Source organism: Haliotis cracherodii, unplaced genomic scaffold, assembly GCF_022045235.1.
Source record: "Haliotis cracherodii isolate W230 unplaced genomic scaffold, xgHalCrac1.p SCAF_31, whole genome shotgun sequence".
NCBI lineage: Eukaryota > Metazoa > Mollusca > Gastropoda > Lepetellida > Haliotidae > Haliotis > Haliotis cracherodii.
This window is the reverse complement of record NW_027266288.1, coordinates 93,622-111,844: the sequence shown is the minus strand read 5'-3', so window position 1 is coordinate 111,844 and position 18,223 is coordinate 93,622. Positions and strand designations below refer to the sequence as shown.

Sequence of the window (18,223 nt, the reverse complement as noted above, 5' to 3'; positions counted from 1 at the left end):
GCCACAGTGTCAATCTCATTATGTACCTCCCCTGCCTCAGTGTCAATCTCATTATGTACCTCCCCAGTCCCAGTGTTAATTTCATTATGTACCTCCCAAATCTCAGTGTCAATCTCATTATGTACCTCCCCTGCCTCAGTCTCAATCTCATTATGTACCTCCCCAGTCTCAGTGTCAATCTCATTATGTACCTCCCCAGTCTCAGTGTCAATCTCATTATGTACCTCCCCAGCCTCAGTGTCAATCTCATTATGTACTTCCCCTGCCTCAGTGTCAATCTAATTATGTACCTCCCCAGTCCCAGTGTTAATTTCATTATGTACCTCCCAAATCTCAGTGTCAATCTCATTATGTTCCTCCCCAGTCTCAGTGTCAATCTCATTATGTACCTTCCCAGCCTCAGTGTCAATCTCATTATGTAACTCCCCAGTCCCAGTGTCAATCTCATTATGTACTTCCCCAGCCTCAGTGTCAATCTCACCATGTACCTTCCCAGTCTCAGTGTCAATCTCACCATGTACCTCCCCAGTCCCAGTGTCAATCTCATTATGTACCTGCCCAGCCTCAGTGTCAATCTCATTTTGTACCACCCCAGTCTCAGTGTCAATCTCACCATGTACCTCCCCAGTCCCAGTGTCAATCTCACCATGTACCTCCCCAGTCCCAGTGTCAATCTCATTATGTAACTCCCCAGCCTCAGTGTCAATCTCATTATGTACTTCCCCAGCCTCAGTGTCAATCTCATTATGTAACTCCCCAGTCCCAGTGTCAATCTCATTATGTACCTCCCCAGCCTCAGTGTCAATCTCATTATGTACTTCCCCAGCCTCAGTGCCAATCTCACCGTGTACCTTCCCAGTCCCAGTGTCAATTTTATTATGTACCTCCCCTGCCTCAGTGTCAATCTCATTATGTACCTCCCCAGTCCCAGTGTCAATCTCACCATGTACCTCCCGAGCCTCAGTGTCAATCTCATTATGTACTTCCCCAGCCTCAGTGTCAATCTCATTTTGTACCTCCCCAGCCTCAGTGTCAATCTCATTATGTACTTCCCCAGCCTCAGTGCCAATCTCACCGTGTACCTTCCCAGTCCCAGTGTCAATTTTATTATGTACCTCCCCAGCCTCAGTGTCAATCTCATTATGTACTTCCCCAGCCTCAGTGTCAATCTCATTATGTACCTCCCGAGCCTCAGTGTCAATCTCATTATGTACTTCCCCAGCCTCAGTGTCAATCTCACCATGTACCTTCCCAGTCACAGCGTCAATCTCATTATGTACCTCCCCAGCCTCAGTGTCAATCTCATTATGTTCCTCCCCAGTCTCAGTGTCAATCTCATTATGTACCTTCCCAGCCTCAGTGTCAATCTCATTATGTAACTCCCCAGTCCCAGTGTCAATCTCATTATGTACCTCCCCAGCCTCAGTGTCAATCTCATTATGTACTTCCCCAGCCTCAGTGTCAATCTCACCATGTACCTCCCGAGCCTCAGTGTCAATCTCATTATGTACCTCCCCAGCCTCAGTGTCAATCTCACCATGTACCTTCCCAGTCCCAGCGTCAATCTCATTATGTACCTCCCCTGCCTCAGTGTCAATCTCATTATGTTCCTCCCCAGTCTCAGTGTCAATCTCACCATGTACCTTCCCAGCCTCAGTGTCAATCTCATTATGTACCTCCCCTGCCTCAGTGTCAATCTAATTATGTACCTCCCCAGTCTCAGTGTCAATCTCATTATGTACCTTCCCAGCCTCAGTGTCAATCTCATTATGTACCTCCCCAGTCTCAGTGTCAATCTCATTATGTACCTCCCCTGCCTCAGTGTCAATCTCATTATGTACCTCCCGAGCATCAGTGTCAATCTCATTATGTACCTCCCCAGTCTCAGTGTCAATCTCATTAAGTACCTCCCCAGTCTCAGTGTCAATCTCTTTATGTACCTCCTCAGTCTCAGTGTCAATCTCTTTATGTACCTCCTCAGTCTCTGTGTAAGTCTGGGAACACTGGTGGCCCAGTCATATCAGGCACCGCAATTCGCTCTGCAGAGTTGCGTCCTTTGGGCACGCCAGAAATCTATGAACATGGGTTCGATTTCCGGTTCGCCCCGATTATGTTTCTAGGTTTGTCAGCACCATACCCGTGCTCGTGGGTTACACCGAAGTGGTAAACGTCTGATACCTGCAACACTTCGGGCTTTCCTCCCAAATCAAGCTGACACGCCGTGATATAACTGGAATACTGTTCATAGCGACATAAACCCATCTGCCTCACGCATTCACTATGCCAATCGCATTAAGTACCTCACAAGTCTCTGTGTCAATAATAGTATGCACTTCCCCAAGTTGGTACTTGGCGTTTTCTTGCCTGGCGTGACCGCCTCCGTGGTCTAGTGGTAGAGCGTCCGCCTGGAGAGCGGAAGGTCCGGGGTTCGATCCCCGGCCGCGTCATACCAAAAGACGTTAAAAGATGGTACTTGTTGTCACCCTGTCTGGCGCTCGGTATTAAGGGGCTAAAACAAGGACTGGTCGGCTCGGAGTCAGTATACCTTGTCTGAGTGGGGTATTCATGTTAAGCTGCAGCATGGTATCTCAGTGAGCTAGCACTATAAATCGGAATCAGTCCGGACTAGTACAAGCAGCCACACAAACACACACACGTACATGCACGTCGCTATATAAGTGCAATAATCTTGGACGCGACGTTAAACCCCATTTCACCTCACCTTCACCTCCTTGCCTTGCACTCCTCCTTAAGTGGATATAACAAAGACTGGTCAGTTCATGTTAAAGTGCGGAATGGTTTTGTTTGTTCGTTTATTGTTAAACGCAGCTTTCAAGTGGAAACAACCGTCAGCAGCTGGCGTGATGACGAAATGCAGGTAGCAGGGCAACCGGAAGTGGTTCCTGATGTAGCCATGTACCTTGCTTGCGATCTTTAGCCCAGTTTCGGTACTGTCTAATAATAGTCATAACATGTCAATGCTATGATACTAGTTTTTTATTAAATCTGTTCCAATCTAGTTATTGTAGAATTGAACAAGAGTTTGCAACTAATGTGGCTATATCCCCGCCCCTGTTGCAGAATTTATGACATAATTATATCTAAAAAAAACCTAACCTGTTTTAACCGAGGTGGAACTTGTGGTCATGGAAATTGTTAGAAAAGAAGAACGTGGCCAAGTCTTATATAAACATAAATTTCCAAAAATGTTAAATAGTAAAAGGCAGCAGTTGAGCATGTACCTGACAGACCTGCAAAGTTTCATGAAAAACTATTGAACGTTTTTTTAGTTATGCTCCGGAAACGAACCCTACCCTCACAGAGCCTAAGTCCATCTTGTTGCCATGGAAACGTAAAAAATAAACATTTCTAAAATGTCTAAATAGCAAAAGGCACCAGTTCAGCATGTACCTGGCAGACATGCAAAGTTTCAGAAAAAAATATTGAACGGTCTCTGAGTTATGCCCCGGAAACGAAACGTGACGGACGGACGTACGGAAGTACGGACGGACGGAGCCCGTTTCTATATCCCCCGCCAACACCGAAAATTTCAAACCTTACGTATCTTGATCATTTGTGTGTTATGTGTTCACGATTTGTCAAACATGCCTTCACTCGACGAGGCATACTCCGTCGGAGTCTCGCAATGGTGTCTGGTCCACTCCTCTTGCAGCGCCTGCCCAAGGTCAGCCAACGTGGCCGGCGGCCTGTGACGTTGATGCACACGTTGTCCTATCATGTCCCAGACGTGTTCAACGGGGAAAAGGTCTGTGTCGATTGCTGTCCGTGGCATTCTATGGATATTGAGCTGATGAAGGTGAGAATTGATGATTCGTGCACGTGTCCTGTAAGACAGAACGTCGACCTTGCAAATGGGACCACAGAGGGAATCAGTATGTTGGTGAGTACTTAAAGTCTAGTACTCCCAGGAAAATTTATTCGCTGTTTTCAAAACAGCAAATGTTGATGTCAAAATGTATTCGCTGTTGTTCAAATAGCAAATTTAATCTTGCGTGCTGGCTCTACCACACCATGCAACGTTGCCCATAACGTACAGCACACTGCCGTGAAGCTGGATAGTACTGAATGGACTTAAACCAACAAAGAAAAAAATGTCTTCTTGCTATTAGTCCAGGCCCTTAGGGAGCCATAATGAGGTATTGTGCAGATGTGTCTACAAGCACCAAATTTGGCACAGGTGTAGACCAGAACATGATTAATCCATTTTTGGAGGGCGCCAAAGCCGGCGCTCATTGGGGCGGCCATATTGGCAAAATCCAAGATGGCCGCCAATCCCTATTCGATTTTTCCTAACTTCATTACCAAAAGTCATAGGATCCTGAATTGAGGCTCTTTTTGTAGGTTTTTGACCTCAGGGTTTCCAAATGTGATCTTTGTTTTGATGTAGAAGTGCTTTTTGGCCAATTTAGTGGTTGAAAACATATTTTATTCAAATCAAATATCTTTTTTATGGTAATTTTACCTCACAGAAAAAGTTCACAAATGAGAACAACATAAGAAATATAAAAAAAACCATAACAAACTGTGCTTTGTTTTGACATACAAAATATGCTTTAGACAATTTAATTGTCAGAGTATTGAGGGCAAACACTTCCTGGTTCAGGCTTAATTTTGATGGGCACTCGTGAAGAGCAACCTCCTCGTGGTGAGTGCTGGGTAGCGCTAATAGCTCTTCCCCCGTGTGGAACCGGGGTAGAATATTTCCACAGCACCCCATTGCTGGTCGTAAGAGGCGACCAAAGTGGGCAGCCCGTTTGCCGTGGGTTGCGTCCCTGTGTCGGCGGAGGACGGGAGTCTGGTAGTTGAGGGCACTGGTTCCTGGAACTGTGTTCCTTTGCCCAACACACTACTTTGACCCTTACTTCGCCTAGACGGGTGGTAAGATGGGCCCGGTCTTATCAATCGGCTGGTCATGCCAGGCCCTGTGCGTATTATTGTATATGCACACCTGTGTTGTGTTATCATGTATATTTCGGTCTTGGCCAAACATACTTTGTATGAATTACCAATTTTGGATGGACTTAATTGCCTAGAGTCTTACGCCAGAAGGCGGTGGCTCATGGGCCAATCTGGTAATGTTGACCGCTGAATTCTGTATGTCTCTAAATTATTGTTATTTGCAGAACCAGCTTGGCAATCAATTTAGTAGACAAATATAGCTGTTCATGTCATATTTGCTGGAGTATAACACCCCTGTAGCCCTGGTGTTTGCATTTTGGATATCCAATGCAATAAGACACCGTCCTTGTTGACACTCGGTGGTGGGTGGGGAGCAGGGGTGCAGAACGACTTCCTTTCATTATGTCAAAACAACACTCTGGTTCGAAAAGGAAACATCTAGATGCTAGCTCATCTGATGACGAAACTGATCTGCAATTAGATTCCTGGGCTCGATTCATTGTAATCGAGGCTTCTGATCATCAGCCTTTGAAATTGAACCCATTTGCTATTTCTAAGGCCATCAATGGTTGTTGTGGTTCGGTTGACAATGTTACCCGCCTCCGTAATGGCTCCATACTTGTGGAATGTGCCAGGAAACAGCAATCTCTAAACCTTTTGTCCATCAGCCAGTTTGGAAATGTAGAGGTTGCTGTTTCAGCACATAGAACATTGAACTCGTGTCGAGGCATCGTGAGAGACAGAGCCCGATGTTTAGCGGACATGAGTGAAGATGAGATTGTGACCGAACTAACCAAACAAGGTGTTACAGCTGTCAAGCGTTTCACCAGAAAACAAGATAATAACATCATCAAGACAAACACCTATCTTTTTACTTTTTCCCTTTCAACTATTCCTAAATCTATCAAAGCTGGGTACTTTAATATCGGAGTGGAAGTTTATGTTCCAAACCCACTCCGATGTTATAAATGTCAACATTTTGGACATGGTGCCAAGACCTGTACTCTCAGAACTGTCTGTGTGCGCTGCAGTGGCTCTCATGAGAGCACTGAGTGCAATGATGCCATTAAGTGTGCAAATTGCGATGGGGACCACTTGGCCTCATCCAAACATTGTCCACACTTTCTCCTTCAATCTCAAATTCTAAAAATTAAACACACCAACAATATCTCTTTTTATGATGCTAAGAAGCTAGTTCAGTCACAATCTCCGAATAACTCAACAAAATCATACTCAGCAGCAGCAACTGTCACTCCTGTTGTCAAGGCTACCACAGTATCTGTAGGATGCCAAACAACCATCTCTTGGGTTGGTACTCAGCAGATGCTACAGGACAATACTGCTCAAACATCTTCAAGTGCACCAACACGAGCAACATCAGCTTCACAGACGGAGCTAGTGGAATCCAGAAGAACAGAACCAAAATCATCTACAATTATTGAAGACTTACCTTTAACTAAAACTGAAAAAAAGAAACTGAAAAAAACGGCCAGGGCCCTCCAACACTTGGAGGTGCCTTCTTCTGAGCCTACACCTGTTAAGGTTCAAAATCAATTTGAACCTTTGGCGATGGAGGTCACTCCTTCTCCAACAGGTCATGGGAGTGGACCTCCCTCCCGCTCCAGAACCCCAGTAGAACCACCATGACCTGTTCTAACCCGATAATACAATGGAATTGCAGAGGACTAAAAAACAATTTTAATGATTTGCAGCTATTAACACAAGATTTCAAGCCATCAGCCTTTTGTTTGCAGGAAACGTACCTTAAAACTACTGATCACCTAACCATTAGACACTACGACTCCTATCATTTCTTTTCACCTCCAGGGGTTAAAGCCACTGGAGGTTCTTCAATCTTGGTGAGGCAGGGTGTTATTCATAGCCCTGTTCCTCTCATTACCCCTCTACAAGCTACCGCAGTTCGTATAACTATGCACATTGTTTTTACTCTGTGCTCTCTTTACATTCCTCCATCTACATCTCTTCAGCAAACCGATCTTCAAGCTCTCTATGACCAGCTTCCTAAGCCCTGTATTATCATGGGCGATATGAACGGTCATAATCCACTTTGGGGTAGTGATCGTACAAGCAGTAAAGGCAAGCTCTTAGAAGATTTTATTTCCAACAATAATCTATGCCTTTTTAACGATAATTCCAACACATATTTACACCCTGGTACAGGCACATACTCTTCTTTGGATTTGTCTATTACCGATTCAAACCTGCTGAATGAATTTGAGTGGTTGGTCCACGATGACCTCTGTGGAAGTGACCACTTTCCAACCATATTAAACCCTATTACCCCATCTGATGTTCCTCCATCATCTCGATGGAACTTTACAAAAGCCAACTGGCCTCTATATGACATTCTGTGTACAGAAAAACTAACACCTGATCATTTCACTGACGTTCCTGACCCAATACAATGTTTTTCTGATGAACTTATCAATATAGCTGAAAAATGTGTTCCTCAGTCCTCTGGAATTCCCCACATACGTAAACCATGGTTTACCGATGACTGCAAGCAAGCTAGGAAGGCGAGGAAAAAGGCTGAGCGTTATTTCCGTCACCATCCTATGGTCCATAACTTAAACAAATTTAAAATATTAAATGCTAAGGCAAGGCGAACATTTAAACAAAGTAAACGCCAATCTTGGCGAAATTATGTGTCTAAAATAAATTCTCGGACGTCCATGTCCAAGGTATGGAACATGGTCCACAAAATCAAAGGTAAGGGCACTAAATCTAGTATTCACCATCTTAAAGATGGGGACCAACTTCTAACTCATAAATCAGATATTGCTAATAAACTTGGTGCAACTTTGGCAAAACACTCTTCCTCATCTAACTATGTACCTCAATTCCAAAAGTATCAAAAACAGCAAGAAAAGAAACCTATTAATTTTAATTCCGATAATGGGGAAGATTATAATGAACTATTCTCTATTCATGAACTCCACACTGCCCTTGGACAAGCTCATGATACTGCTACAGGAGCTGATAACATACATTATCAACTCCTGAAGCACTTACCCGAATCATCCTTAGAAACACTATTGAATATTTTTGATGTCATTTGGACCTCAAGGAAGTTCCCTCCTTCGTGGCGTGATGCTATTGTTGTCCCGATTCCCAAGCCCGGTCGAGATCACACTGATCCATCCAATTACCGACCAATATCATTGACAAGCTGCGTTTGCAAAACCATGGAACGCATGATAAACAATCGTCTCGTTTGGTACCTGGAATCCAATAATCTTATTACTAATATACAATGTGGTTTCCGGAAAAACAGAAGTACCATCGACCATTTGGTTCGCTTAGAATCATTTGTTAAAAATGCAATAATAAATAAACAACATGCAGTGTCTATCTTTTTCGATCTAGAAAAAGCATATGACACTACATGGAAACATGGTATTTTAAAAGATTTACATGATTTTGGATTACGAGGCCGTTTGCCTCAATTTATATCTGAATTTTTAACTGACAGGCAATTTCAAGTCCGCGTGGGCTCTACCCTGTCTGATCATTATCATCAGGATCAGGGTGTCCCACAGGGCAGTATTTTGTCTGTTACGCTATTTAGTATTAAGATAAATAGTCTCTCTAAGGTTTTAAATGACTCCATTGATGGATCTTTATTCGTGGATGATTTTAACATATCATGTCGTGGTAAAAACATGCATACTATCGAAAGACAATTACAATTATGTCTAAATAAGATAAATAAATGGTGTTTAGAAAATGGTTTTAAATTTTCAAAATCCAAAACAAATTGTATCCACTTTTGTAGGAAATACAAACCCCATAAAGACCCTGATTTAATTTTAGATAGCACTCCGATTAAAGTAGTAAAAGAGGCTAAGTTCTTGGGTCTTATTTTTGACCACCATTTAACGTTTTTACCTCACATAAAATATTTGAAAAATAAATGCCTGAAGGCCCTTGATCTCCTAAAAGTTGTTTCAAATTCCAAGTGGGGAGGGGATCAGAAAACCCTCCTTCAACTGTACAGAGCACTTATTCGCTCTAAACTTGATTATGGCTCCATCATCTATGGTGGAGCCTGCAAAAGTAATCTTAAACTTTTGGACTCTATCCACCATCAAGGTCTGAGACTCTGTCTTGGATCTTTCCGAACTTCTCCTATTGACAGTCTGTACGTTGAAGCTGATGAACCATCCCTCAAACAACGCCGAATTAAATTATCCTTACAATATGTCACTAAATTACGCTCTAATAACTCGAATCCTGCATATGACTGTGTTTTTAACCCCCTTTATGAAAATCTCTATAATAAAAAATCATCGGTTCTCCCCCCACTTGGAATACGACTTCAATCTGATATTTCTGCCGCTAAAATTAATCTTCATGCTATAGCCCCCACGCAGCTTTTGTCTTCTCCACCTTGGCAGTTAGTAAAGCCAGAGGTGGATCTGTCATTAACTAAATTAAAGAAATCGGAAACAAATCCACTTATTTATCAACAAAAATATAATGAATTAAGAAACACATATAATACTTACAAATCTATATTTACTGATGGATCCAAGGATAGTGGCGCTGTTGCTAGCGCCACTGTCATTGGATCCAGGACTATCTCCTCCAGATTACCCGATACTAGTTCTATTTTCACAGCTGAGGCCAATGCCATTTTAACAGCTTTACAGTATATCAGTAAACAGTCAAAATATCAGAAGTTTATCCTATTTTCCGATTCTCTTTCTTGCTTGCAGGCTATCCATAACATCTCATGTCAACATCCACTTTTAATAAAAATTATTGAATTATTTAATGAACTTGCTACTGGCCAATACGACATCGTCTTTTGTTGGTTGCCCAGTCATGTGGGCATCAAAGGCAACTCAATGGCTGATGCTGCTGCAAAAGCAGCACTCAACAAATCTGTGACACCACTTCTTATCCCATACACTGATTTTAAACCTGTAATCAGATCTTATATTTGTGATCTGATGCAAAAGAAGTGGGACTCCCAAGTAGGTATCAATAAATTACATGAAATTAAAACAAATATTGGTTACACCTACTTGGGCTGTCAGTCCAGATTTGAAGAGGTCATTATGCGACGATGTCGTATTGGCCATAGCAGGTATACACACGAATATCTTTAAAAGGTGAGGATCCTCCATTTTGTGTCCCTTGTGATGAAAGAATCACGGTCAAGCATGTCCTGCTTGACTGTGTTGATTTTTCCATCACAAGGGATAAATATTTTACATCATCATCAATTAAGGATCTTTTTAATAGAATCAATTCTCATTTAATCATAGGTTTTTTAAAAGAAATTGAACTTTTTGATAAATTTTGAATTGTGTACATAGCTATATTTTATATTGGTAATGTATAATTTGTAACTTCGATGGTCAGTGGCTATATCCTCAAAGGGGGTTGAAGTAGCGTAAAATTATTGTCCCCCTGAGAGGATATGTAAGACCACATCATTCAAAGTACATTTATTCTTACCTCGGTTTTACAACGTAGTATATTTGTTTCTTTTAATGGTTGGCTAAAATTGCATACCATTACCAGCAGCTGAAGGGATGGTGTAAATCCTACTGGGGAGCCGTGCAGGTAGCAAAAGTAATGTAAGTCCCCTCGGTCCCTTGTAAGGTGGCCTAACTTTGGTTGCTGGTGATCTATAGCCCAATTTTATATTGTCTTGTTGATTATAAATGTATTGTTTTAACTGTTCTCAACTAGTTTTACTATTGAACCTGTGATATTCTAGTTATCTTACTGTCCATCGTTGACAGCTTTTTATTAAATCAAAATGTAATTATTATAACTGTTTCGTCGCGGTATGGCTGAAATACTGCCGATGTGACGATAATTCTCACTCACTCACTCACTTAATTTTGATGCGACACAGTAATGTTAATTTTTGGTCTGCAAATGAGATGATGCACTGCTTGGTGGTTGATGGTTTATATTATTGAACACAAAAAGGTCACATAAATTGTTTCTTGCATGTATTTTGTTCTTCTTCCAGAAACGCTGAGAAAGGTTGTCATGACTAATTGGGCATTACTCCCGCATAGGTGGCCTATATGTTTACTTGTCCAGTGAATGTGTTAATATATTCCGTCTTTGAAGGTGTGTTTAGCTGAATTGGCGAGAACAGTGGTGCTGGTGAAATAATAGTTAATTGTACCTGTGATATTGCGCCAACAATGGAAAGTTTCAGTTGGGAACTTTGCTGTCTTTGCCAGTCAGATAAAAGTGGACAGTTGCAAACACCAAAGGAGGAAGGGCTTTTGACTCTTGACAGAGACCTGACTGACTTTAAGAAAATCAATGCCGTTCCGTCTGGTATTACAGTCGTCTTTGATCAACTAAATGATGGATCAGGTATTGCAGCAACACTCCGATCCAATAATGCTAAGTATTGTAGGAGCTACTGTAGTAGTTCTCGTGTGAAGAGGCTGCGTCAAAAACATGAGGACAGTGCACAGAGTTCACCAAAAAAACTCAGATCAGCGGGAACATCACATGGAAAAGGCAGTGATGTCAAATGCTGCATTATTTGTGATGGAGATGACCAGACCAATTTACGCAAGGTGGCAACTGACAACGTAGATGCAAATCTAAAAAGCTGGGCAAAGTCAAATAATAATTTCCGGTTAATGGGTAAATTGATTGCACAAGCTGTGGATGCCCATGCTGGTGATGTTTTTTACCATGTCCAATGCTACTTGCATCTGCGAGACTGTGCACACGCTGCTGATCGTCGAGCATCCACAAGCCCTGCTCAACCTGCGTTTCATCCAATTGCTACATCGCAAATCGTAGCTCTTGTTGAGGATTCAGACTCAGTTTATAAGCTATCAGCAGTTCGGCAGATGTACCGAAATCTGATGGAAGAACAAGGAAGTCCCTGCCATGATACTAGGCAGCCACATTCAACAAGGTTTAAAGAGCATATTCTCAATCTTCTTCCGGAATGGGCTGAGTTTTCACAGGGTAAGGAAATCTACATTTCTAATAATACAAAGATTGCAGATCTGCTCGCGAAAGCTCATGAGCCCCAACTTGGTCAAGATGATGCCCTTTTACTGATGCGGGCAGCGGTGATTTTGCGTAGGTGTTGTCTCCAGAAGCAGGACCCTTCCATGGGTCTTTCTCCCCAGACTGCCTAACCTCTCCTGTACCAGACGAGCTTCGTAGCTTCATCAATATCATCCTCCAAGGTGCATCAATTCTGGGAAAGCAAGTAATATCGAAATGGATGAATGTGTGCACGGGAGGGTAAAAATTGCATGTACAATCTCACAACTGCTCATTTACAACACATGTAGTGGGACACACCACACAACCAAAACAAGCACCATACGACATAGAAAAGCGTATAAGAGACACCATTCCCCCTTTACCAAGGCCTTAAGATGCACGGAGATGCACGACTTAAGAAACAGATCGAGAATGCCCACGAATTCGGCCTATCAGTGTCCTATAGCCGTGTTATGGAGGTGAAACAAGCTATTGCACGAGCAGTCTGCAAGCGCCATTCTGAGGATGGAATTGTTCTGCCAACTAATCTGCGATGCAATATTTTTGTCACCTTTGATGTGGACAACTTGGATAGTCATAACAAGGGAAACTTTTCACAGGATGAGTTTCATGGCACTGCTTTGAGTGCAACAAACCATCTATCTTGGGAAGACCAAGGAGTAGAGCGAGCTCCTATTCAACTGGACTTCTCTGATACATCTGAATCATATGCTATCATACATCCAGTTGAGCTACACAACACTCCCTTGTTTGTACCTAGAAGCATCAACAGCCAAATTCGACCATGTCATGATATGGTGCAGAGGGCCAAGACGAAGGACGAATCCTGCATGGCACATGTCACCACAGTGCTCCAGCAGGGCACTTGTTCAGAAGAAGACTCTCTGAAGCCTCAGGCAGTGATAGGGGTTTTTCCTCTCTTTCCAGACAAAGCAGCATCTCCATCCATGATAAAACATACAATGGAACTCACCATGCAAGGTACAGAGTTCCTGAATCCCGGTCAGACGGGTGTTCTGGGTGCAGATCAGCCCATTTATGCTATAGCAAAGCAACTACAATGGACATTTCCAGACATTTTAGGAGAAGATAAGTTGGTTGTGATGATGGGAGCATTGCATATTGAAGACAAAGTTCATCATATGATTGGAAAGTTGTTGCATGATTCAGGTTGGACTACAGTACTTTCTCAGGCACAGGTTCTAACATCTGGCCGTGCTGAGTCAGTTCTTAATGTGCAGCATATCAAGCACACACGTTATGCCCACCAAGTATCTGTAATGTCTCTTCACCTCCTTAAGCACAAGGCATATTCTACTTACTGCTCGAATGTTCATGGACCACCTGAGTCACAGGAGATGTGGGATCAACGATCCCAAACCAAAAAACCTCAGTTCAAGTTCTGGTCTACCATCATGGAGCTTGAGCTATTGATGTGTAGCTTCATTCGGTCTCTATGTGAGGGAGATTTCCTTCTCTATGTCCATGTATGTGATGAGCTCTGCCCATGGTTTCATGTGATGGACCACACAAACTATGCAAGATGGCTACCAATGCATGTGCGGGATATGGTCCAGCTGTCAGAGAAACACCCGAACATACATGCTGAATTTCTCAAAGGGAACTTTGTCGTTCAAAAGTCACCACACAAGTTCAGCCTCATTGGAAAGGATCAGTCACACGAACAATCCAATAAGAGTCTACAGGCACATGGCAGAGCAGCAGGACTCTATGAGAACCCTGAAGTACTAAGACTCTTCATGTTGGTAGGTCCAGACTGCTCGAGATGTGTTGCAGAGTTTGAAGCTGTCCTAGACACACCAAAGTCTAGCACTGCTCACCACGAAGAAGCACATAGCTTGCAAGTTAAGTATATGAAGGATGTCCTGTCATTTGTTGAGATTGTTGAGCAGCTAGGCAATCCCTTTACTAGTGGTCAAGAACTTGTAGCACTCGACACACAAGAAATTATGGAACAGGAAGTCGTTACATCTCTCTCTAGGGTTCATGAAGTTGGCAAAGACCTTCATGCACAATAGGTTTCACAGACACTTGATAAGGTGACAGTGCCAGTGTCAAACACTATCCGACGTAATAAAATCCTGACATTCGCCAGTCGTCCTGATCTGACCAAAAAAGGAAACAAAACCAGTGGTTTACAGAAGAAAAATATGACTCTGATCACAACACTTTTCCTTTCACTACAATCACGACCAGATGTAGATATGAAAATCAAAGGGAACCACCAAGTTTGGCTGATCGTGGTTCACTTCGATTCGGCAAAAAGTCTGATATTCTGGAATGCACCAAAGCGCCAACTGGTCGAGCACTTCCAGCCAAATTAGCCACAGTTGTCGTGCTTGACATGGCCGCTGTTGTTCATATGGTGCGGCCCACATCAGCGAAGACATTTGCTGAGTATGTTACACAACACATTGTGCCATTCATGGAGTCTCAGATAACCGAAACAGTTGCACGTATAGATGCCATATGGGATAACTACCCAGAAAACAACCTCAAATCCCTCACACATCAGCGTCGTGGTACAGGTCCACGGACTAGGATTGGGAATGGCCACACACGAATCCCAAAGCATGACTGGAACAGTGGATTTCTCAAAAACGAGGATAACAAAAAGGAGTTATTCTCTTTCCTCAGTGAGGAGCTTGTCAAAAAAGATTTGGGCGGGAGACTCCTTCTCAGTACCAAATTTGAGAGTGTTCTTTCCAATGGACCATGCGATGTATCAGCTCTCCAACCCTGTAACCACTCTGAAGCAGTTACAAGGATATTCCTTCATCTGGCACATGCTGTAGCAGAGGGGCACCAAACAGCTTATGTCCGTACTGTTGATAGTGATGTGGTAGTTCTTGCCATACGCTTCTTCTCTACACTTGGTCTCTCAGAGCTGTGGGTGTGTTTTGGTAGCGGGAACAAAATTCGCGATATTCCCATCAATGATATCTGTTCTCATCTTGGGCCTTCAAGGTCTCTGGCATTGCCGCTTTTCCATTCCATCACAGGGTGCGACACGACATCACAGCTCCTTGGGTGTGGCAAGAAAACTGCCTGGGCATCTGGGCAAAACACACCAGGACTCACTGAAACACTGGTGACACTAACCAATCAACCAGAACTGTTCAGTCTTGAGTCTCTTCACATGCAGAGGCTGGAACGATTTGTGGTTATCATGTATAGCAAGGGGTGTGGTTTGGCTAAAGTCAATGAAGCCAGACATCATCTTTTTACAACTGGTAAAAGAACGCTTGAGAATTTACCACCCACTCAGGCAGCCTTGTTTGAACACATAAAAAGGGCACTTCTTCAGGCAAGCTTTTACTGGAATCAAGCAGCCTCAGTTCACCAGGAAATCCCGGACTTGTGGTGAATGGGGGTGGCAAAAGGAAGACGGTGGTATCTGGTCATCATACTGGACAACTCTCGAGGATGCCAGTAAAGCATGTTCCTTCCTTTTGCATTGCGGTTGTGAAAGGTCTTGCACCGGAAACTGTAAATGCAGTAGAGCTGGAGTCCGCTGTACGGGGTTATGCAAATGTGAAGGTGGATGTGTGAACAATCACGATACCTCGATCAATTATATTAAACCTTGCCACAGTGATGTTTAACTTACACTAAAAATATTTAGGCTTGCATGTTGTTCTCATGTTGTTCTCAGTTGTAAACTTTTTCTGTGAGGTAAAATGGCCATAAAAAATATATTTGGTTTGAATAAAATATGTTTTCAACCACTAAATTGTCCAAAACGCACTTCTACTTCAAAACAAAAATCACATTTGGAAGCTTTGAGGTCTAAAACCTGTAAACAAGCCTTAATACATGATCCTATGACTCTTGGTTTTGAAGTTAGGACAAAATCAAATAGGGTCTGGCGGCCATCTTGGATTTTGCCAACATGGCCGCCCCAGTGAGCATCGGCTTTGGCGCCCTCCAAAAATGGATTTAGTATGTTCTGGTCTACATCTATGCCAAATTTGGTGCTTGTAGACACATCAGCACAATATTCCCCTAAGGTCCTGGACTTGTTTGTTTTATTACAAGATGCAATGTATGAACTGAAAATGAGATAAAAACGATTGCACACGTTTAGTGTTTGGCTGCCTTGGTGGGGGGCGAATGAATCTAGAAAAGTAGTGGAATAGCTCTGAATGGTAGTGGAATACAATTGAATATACACGTTCAATTTAATTTCTCTGAACAGATTTATGTACTCCGAATTAGATGCCTGGTTGGGAAGGAGAGGAATGGGGCGGCGGATGTGTGTGTGTGTGTGTGTGTGGGGGGGGGGGGGGGGGGGGGGGTGGAAATAGATTTCGTCGATTATAGTATCGGCCATTATTATGGTCAAACTTGGAAATCCATTTCCGTCGTCGTAAAATAGAAGGGAATCGGATGTCACACATGAGATAGAATTAAAACAGAAGGGAATCGGATGTCACACATGAGATAGAAATAAAATATAAGGGAATCGGATGTCACACATGAGATAGAATTAAAACAGAAGGGAATCGGATGTCACACATGAGATAGAAATAAAATATAAGGGAATCGGATGTCACACATGAGATAGAAATAAAATAGAAGGGAATCGGATGTCACACATGAGATAGAAATAAAATAGAAGGGAATCGGATGTCACACATGAGATAGAAATAAAATAGAAGGGAATCGGATGTCACACATGAGATAGAAATAAAATAGAAGGGAATCGGATGTCACACATGAGATAGAAATAAAATAGAAGGGAATCGGATGTCACACATGAGATAGAAATAAAATAGAAGGGAATCGGATGTCACACATGAGATAGAAATAAAATAGAAGGGAATCGGATGTCACACATGAGATAGAAATAAAATAGAAGGGAATCGGATGTCACACATGAGATAGAAATAAAATAGAAGGGAATCGGATGTCACACATGAGATAGAAATAAAATAGAAGGGAATCGGATGTCACACATGAGATAGAAATAAAATAGAAGGGAATCGGATGTCACACATGAGATAGAAATAAAATAGAAGGGAATCGGATGTCACACATGAGATAGAAATAAAATAGAAGGGAATCGGATGTCACACATGAGATAGAAATAAAATAATAGGGAATCGGATGTCACACATGAGATAGAAATAAAATAGAAGGGAATCGGATGTCACACGTGAGATAGAAATAAAATAGAAGGGAATCGGATGTCACACATGAGATAGAAATAAAATAATAGGGAATCGGATGTCACACATGAGATAGAAATAAAATAAAAGGGAATCGGATGTCACACATGAGATAGAAATAAAATAAAAGGAAATCGGATGGTGATGACCTAAAAGTGTATGGTTTCATTATCGGGTTTTTTAGGAGAAGGAGGTGTGTATGGGGTGGGGGTGGGGTGGGGTTGGGGTGGGGGAACATGTCATCCATATCGAATTCACACCAGGAGAGCGTAGTTGCAACGGTGTGGCTCAAAGCATAGCGGTGTGATCGCCACTTTTCTTTCCATGTGTGTGTATCGCTGCCGTCACTGGAGTCTTACACCCAATTCGATGCTAGGGCAATACAAAGAGACAATGTTATTTCAAATATCATGGTGTCGTTTAGATTTTAAGCAAGAATTTGTTTTTTGTAGATTTTGCAAGATCAAAGTTGACATAAAGCGGTCAGTGAACATCAACCAGTTAACAAATTTACAAAACTCCAACAACACTTCATTTTTTCAAATTAGTTTTACACCCTCGGATAGACCGCCTCCGTGGTCTAGTGGTAGAGCGTCCGCCCGGAGAGCGGAAGGTCCGGTGTTCGATCCCCGACCGCGTCATACCAAAAGACGTTAAAAGATGGTACTTGTTGTTACCCTGTCTGGCGCTCGGCATGAAGGGGCTAAAACAAGGACTGGTCGGCTCGGAGTCAGTATACTGTGGGCACTCGTGAAGAGCAACCTCCTCGTGGTGAGTGCTGGGTAGCGCTAATAGCTCTTCCCCCGTGTGGAACCGGGGTAGAATATTTCCACAGCACCCCATTGCTGGTCGTAAGAGGCGACCAAAGTGGGCAGCCCGTTTGCCGTGGGTTGCGTCCCTGTGTCGGCGGAGGACGGGAGTCTGGTAGTTGAGGGCACTGGTTCCTGGAACTGTGTTCCTTTGCCCAACACACTACTTAGACCCTTACTTCGCCTAGACGGGTGGTAAGATGGGCCCGGTCTTATCAATCGGCTGGTCATGCCAGGCCCTGTGCGTAATATTGTATATGCACACATGTG

General features: G+C 42.8%; 1 protein-coding gene across 1 annotated transcript; it reads right to left on the bottom strand.

Annotated features, from left to right (window-relative positions):
- Nucleotides 1–278: 278 nt before the first annotated feature.
- On the bottom strand, nt 279–3,793 carry LOC139477067 (perilipin-4-like). The gene is made up of 4 exons (XM_071259625.1): nt 3,610–3,793; nt 2,723–2,748; nt 1,809–1,994; nt 279–1,697 (listed from the first exon to the last, which is right to left on the bottom strand). The coding sequence occupies exons 1-4, from the start codon at nt 3,791–3,793 to the stop codon at nt 279–281; spliced, it is 1,815 nt and encodes a 604-aa protein (XP_071115726.1).
- Between the last annotated feature and the right edge of the window lie 14,430 nt (nt 3,794–18,223).

What these genes read in the sequence shown, in the direction of transcription:
- LOC139477067 (XM_071259625.1), bottom strand. Translation starts at nt 3,793, where the DNA reads ATGCCACGGACAGCAATCGACACAGACCTTTTCCCCGTTGAACACGTC. An exon ending in TGCAAGGCAAGGAGGTGAAG is followed by an intron (nt 1,995 to 2,722) that starts GTGAGGTGAAAT and finishes CAGTGTTCCCAG; the next exon opens with ACTTACACAGAGACTGAGGA. An exon ending in TTGACACTGAGGCAGGGGAG is followed by an intron (nt 1,698 to 1,808) that starts GTACATAATGAG and finishes GTACATAATTAG; the next exon opens with ATTGACACTGAGGCAGGGGA.